General features: G+C 38.4%; 1 protein-coding gene across 3 annotated transcripts in view; it reads left to right on the forward strand.

Moving 5' to 3' along the window:
• Positions 1 to 1,806: 1,806 nt before the first annotated feature.
• The window catches only part of LOC146319747 (cip1-interacting zinc finger protein-like), an 8,195-nt gene continuing 4,569 nt past the window's right edge, over positions 1,807 to 5,432 (forward strand). Inside the window, exons 1-5 of one of the 3 annotated variants that reach the window (XM_084727780.1) lie at positions 1,807 to 2,034; positions 2,597 to 2,679; positions 3,928 to 4,015; positions 4,096 to 4,229; positions 5,009 to 5,094. In XM_084727780.1, coding sequence (XP_084583906.1) covers positions 2,651 to 2,679; positions 3,928 to 4,015; positions 4,096 to 4,229; positions 5,009 to 5,094 — 337 coding nt within the window. In that variant the 5' untranslated portion in view covers positions 1,807 to 2,034; positions 2,597 to 2,650. The remainder of the gene's footprint in view (positions 2,035 to 2,596; positions 2,680 to 3,927; positions 4,016 to 4,095; positions 4,230 to 5,008; positions 5,095 to 5,432) is intronic. The other 2 variants (XM_084727781.1, XM_084727782.1) reach the window with 2 other exon arrangements.

Consider the following 5,432-nt stretch of genomic DNA (forward strand, 5'->3'; position numbering starts at 1 on the left):
TTAAACATGTCTGTCTGCTCCACTTCTTTACACCTATTGTTTGACCTATTTTTCAAGTCTTTTCAGTAACAGTTATTTTCTTTATCGATGAATCTGTCGAGTATTTCCTCCATTTTTTGGTCCATAAAATGTTGAAAAATATTGATTAAAGTCGAGGGATGACGTCCTCAAATGTCTTGTTTTGTCCACAACTCAAAGATCATCAGTTTACTGTCAGAGACGAGGAAAGAAACCAGAAAATATTCACATTTAAGAAGCTGGAATCAGAGAATTTTTCTTAAAAAATGTTAGAGCGAACACTAAGGACTGAATAATTTGACTGATTTCTAAAAGTTGTGGCCAGTAGGAGGCATCAGTTGGACAATTCAGTTTGGTCGACAGAGACGTCTGTTTCACTGTCAGACTTTTGTCCACGTGGTGTGTTTGTTTTATTCTGGACAAACAGAACTTTTTCTTTACTGAGAAAAATGTTTCCAACCAGAATGAAAAACAGACGACAGAGACGCAAATCAGTAACAGACACACACTTTATATACTGTGTGTGTGTGTGTGTGTGTGTGTGTGTGTGTGTGTGTTTTACAGTCAAACAGATCAGATAGCAGCTCTTTATTTCAACCATATTTGTGTGTTTAATGTCCTCACTGGAAACACATTAGTGGCACAGACTGTGTGTGTGTGTGTGTGTGTGTGTGTGTAAAATACTTTAAATAAAAAATATTGTTTTAGATACAAGAAACAATAATCTGTCTGTGGAACTTATTTTATGAAGTCAACAGTAACAGTTTATTGTAATAATGTTAAATATCAGATTGTATTTTAATTTCAGACCCTGAGCCCCCCCCCCACCCCTCCTGTGTGTGTGTGTGTGTGTGTGTGTGTGTGTGTGTGTGTGTGTGTGTGTGTGTCTGCTGAGTGAATCCAGGAAATACCAACAGCTTCACTGTAACCTGGAAATAACTTCCAGACCTCAGCAGCCAATCAGAGCGCTCCCCTGGAGCCTGGAAACATACAGAGTTGAATTTATTCAACAGAGGCCGCACAGGTAAACAACAGTACACACAACAACAACAACAACAACAACAACAACAACAACAACAATAGAGAGTGTCCTGTCCCTCGTTAGTCTTAAAGGAACAGTTTGATCTTTTTTAAAGTGAAGCAGTGTACGGCCAAACCAACCAAAGTCCACTGACAAAATGGTGGTGTTGGTCGTCTGCTGCCTCCATCTGTTAGTGTTAGTCCATGAAAATTATGAATGAAATGCCTGAAAACAGTTCCTGTCTGCAGCGAGACAGAGGGAAACGTCAGACTCCTCCCACTTCCAGGGGGAGACTGACTTACCTGCCTGCCTGCAGTGAACAGAAGTCTTGTTTTCATGCAAAAGTCACCTGCTTTTGTCAGTCTGAGCAGAGAAAAAACATTTTAGTTAACTGAATCATCAATAAAAACACAAGAACAAAGGTTCACACACAAGACACACAAGAAAAAAGGTAAAACTGACAGAAACATAATCAATAAAATAAATGATGGAAAAGTCTTAGTGTCCTTCTTTCCTTCTTCTTCTTAAATATTGACCCTGATGAATAACCGCATGTTAGAATCAACTGATACTAAAATTAACACTGAATCCAATAAAACCAATAAAACTATACACTTTTCACCATGAAAACTAAACTGGAACAAGCTTCTTTTTTTTTCATACATTTATCTGTAAAGTAATTTCCAGCAGCAGCAGATGTGTTTGAAATGAGGAGCTGCAGTTCTTCAGATGACCGCAGTTCTTCATCCTAAACAGCAGGGGGCGACAGAGCCGCTCACAGACAAACAGAAGCAGCCTGTGTTTACATGTAGCCCAGCTAACGTTAGCCTTAGCATCTGCTGAGCGGCGAGTTGAGCGAGATTAACCTGTAATAATCTAATGAATTTATATATTTTTACTCTTCGACAAACGGCAGAGAGATTAAACATTGACGTTAGCGTCGGTTTGCCTGGAGAAGCCGCCTCACCCCGTTCACTTCAGCCGAACTACAGACGGTGCGAGACTCTGTTTAAAAATCTGCGAATCTAAAGTTTGTCTGTTGATCACCCGGATATAGTCTTATATATTAATTTAAATAAGACATGGTAGGAATAAGTAGAGGCCAGTTTAAAATTCGGTTTTAATATTGAAGACCGAGCGCTTCGTATAGGTTCAAATTATATCTTTATCATAGAGTTTGTTTCAGTTCATGTTAAGGAGAGCAAGATGGATTTCCTCTGTTAAAAGATACTAATATTTGAACGGAGTTCTTTTTAAAAGACATGAAGTTAAAATCCAGGTTTTTATGGTAAAAAGGTTTGTCTCTGATCAGTAAGTGTTACTGAAGTGTGTATTTATTACTTTTATTTTGAACAGTTATAAATTGGAGTCATTTACTGAAGCTGGTGTCTCATGTAGACTTAATGTTCACTACATTTCAGTGGAAAATGTCGTTTTTATCTCAGTACTGTTATATGATGGCTGTAGTTACTGTTAGTTTACAGGCAGCTGGATGGGGCCTTTATTTGGCCTTTTTTTCCTTGAAAAATTTGACTTAACTACAGTCTTTTTCCTCAGGTCAGGTGAGTGTCGGGGCAGAGAGGTCAAAGGTCATCTGGTCCAGAGCTCAGCATGGTCAAACAACAGCGGAGAACAGACAGGTAACAACTCATTACTGCTGTCAGACCGATATCGATTATTCAGTGTTTGATGCCAATATTTAGAGAGCAGGGCTGCCAGTGGATGATATATTATGCACATATGAAAACAAAGAAAAGTTGTGTGTAATTCCATTATTCCATCCATATAACAATCTAATACATATGTTTATCAAGGAAGTAATCATCTAATTAATCAATAATTGAACTGTAATATTGTATTTTTTACTTCACTACATTTATTTGACAGCTGTAGATTCAGATAATTAAAACATAATAGTCAACTCAGAAATGATGTGTTACAGAATAAACAATAAATAAAATAATCTAAATGAGCTCCATCTTTACCTCTAACATTAAAGTGATGAACACATGAATGATTCAATAACTACAATCCAGTGATGTCATATTTATGATTATGAAATGATACTTTCTGTGTAATGAATACTTTTACTTTGTTACTTTTTTAATGCAATACTTTTGTACTTTTACTTTAAGTAAAATTTTTAATGAGGGAACAGAATATTTCCACTCTGTGATGCTGTGAGGTAAACATCCTGCATTTTCACTTCATGTTCCCATGATGCACCCTTTTCTTTACCTGAAAAATGACATGGCAGAACAGATCTGTGTTGAAATCATAGAAATAAACCAAACAAACAAAGCAATCAAAATCAAAATCAAAATCAAAATCAAAAATACCTGGCTGCTGTTTTTTAGCACAAGATGCGATCTTTTTTTTTCCACAAATAATGAGTGAAAGAAACATTTTAAAATGCCTCCACCAACAAAAACAAGATCAAAAATGTTGCTGGCCAACTTATTTTAAAGGGACATTTCACCCCCAAATCAAAAATACTTATTTCTCCTCTCACCTGTAGAGCTGTTTGTCCATCTAGATAGTTTTGTTGTGAGCTGCAGAGTTTTGGAGAGATCAGCTGTAGAGATGTTCTCTACAGTACAGTGGAACTAGATAACACTCAGAGAGACAAAAATACATTTGAAAAATTCAAAACCAGTGTCTCTCTCCAGAAATCCTGACGCAGTTACTTAAGATCGTCCACAGAATTTGTTGTGAGTGCTTTCATGTAGGAACTATTTTCTCTCTGCAGTAGAATCGACTGGAACTACTTTATTTGTACTAGAAAGTGAATAATCATCATGAAATAACTGATCCAACCGTTTCTTTTAGTTTTCTGCTGAAGTTTCTTTTCCTTCACCTCGATGTCTCCGTCCTCTGTCCCCCTGCAGGTGTTTTGTACCTGCTGCAGTGAACGGAGTGACGCGGGTTCGATTCCCTGTGGGCCCCGTTCAGCGCAGACCGCCTCTCACTCAGCAGGTAGACTGGAACGAACACCTCCTCTCTCTGCTGATGGATCCTCTTCACTGTTCACGGAGTGCGTTTATTTTGTTCATCAGGTTTCAGGCAGGAAGTGGGCGGGGCCAGGTACGGGAAGCTCTGACCGAACCACCACCACAGAAGAAGAGAGGGGAGACCCGGGACCCGACGGAGGTTCAGGAGAGACAGAGACAAAGCGGGCGAGGCTGGACGGGTCAGTCTCAGCTTAGTGTCTTCATGTGGTGGTTTATACGTTTACGGCGCCCTCTACAGGCTGCATGCCTCATTACAGACAACTGATGAGTCAGATAATAATTATTTACATTATTGATCAGTCTGCTGATTATTATTTTCTACTCTGATCAACTAAATGTTTGGTATAAAAAAGTCCAACAAGAGCAGAAGTTCTCAGATCTTTTACTTCAGTGAAAGTTGCTGCTTTCAAAATGTTTGAGCTCATATTTGGGTTGTTAACCTTTTTTGTTGTTGATATCTGGGTTTGTAACCTTTCTTAGCACTAACTCTAAAGTTACGTAAACTAACGTGTCCAGACTGTTGAGTGGCTGCAGGTTTTTGTTGTAACCAATCAACAGCACACCTGACTCAACCAATCAGCTGATGTGATCCAGCTTGGCAGGAATGAAAACCTTCATGGAATCATTTGGACACGTCCTAAACTCAGAAAAGTATTGGCACAAAAATATACTTACAGTATCAGAAGTACAAGTATTCATTCACAATTATATGTGTTATATTATTGGATGATAATTATTGATGAGTCATTCATGTGGTATTATTATATATAAATTATGTTATTATTCAACTGATAAATTATTATGTAACAAGTCCAAGATTAACCTCTGACATGTAGTGGAATAGAAATAACAAAATGGAAATAAAGTACAAATACCTTGGTACTTGAGTAAATGTACTTAGTTACTCTGCAGCACTGGATTTTGAAACTGTGACCAAACTTCAGTCTGTTTCCCACAGACCTGAGCAGACGGCACCTCTGACCAATAGAGAGAAAGCCCCAGGGTCATGTGGTCAACCAGGAAGTGAGAGCTGCTCCACAGGAGGTGTGTGTGTGTGTGTGTGTGTCTGTCTGTCTGTCTGTCTGTCTGTCTGTCTGTCTGTGCAGGTACTTTAAAAACATACCTGACAGGTGATTGGATGATCCAGTTAACCTGGACCAATCAGATCAGTGAACCATGTGACATGGTAGGAGAGTGGATCCATTTTTCCCACCGAGAACAGTCAGACTGGAGCTGCAATCATTAATCGATTATCAAATTAATCCCCACAATTTTGATAATCGATTAATCAGATTGAGTTTGATTTAAAAAAAGTTGTTAAAGGAATGACTTGTAAAAATACGTCCAGCCAGGACGTCTGTCCGTGTCCTCCACATATCTGG

Source organism: Lutjanus erythropterus, chromosome 10 (genome assembly GCF_056507025.1).
Source record: "Lutjanus erythropterus isolate fLutEry1 chromosome 10, fLutEry1.hap2, whole genome shotgun sequence".
NCBI lineage: Eukaryota > Metazoa > Chordata > Actinopteri > Lutjaniformes > Lutjanidae > Lutjanus > Lutjanus erythropterus.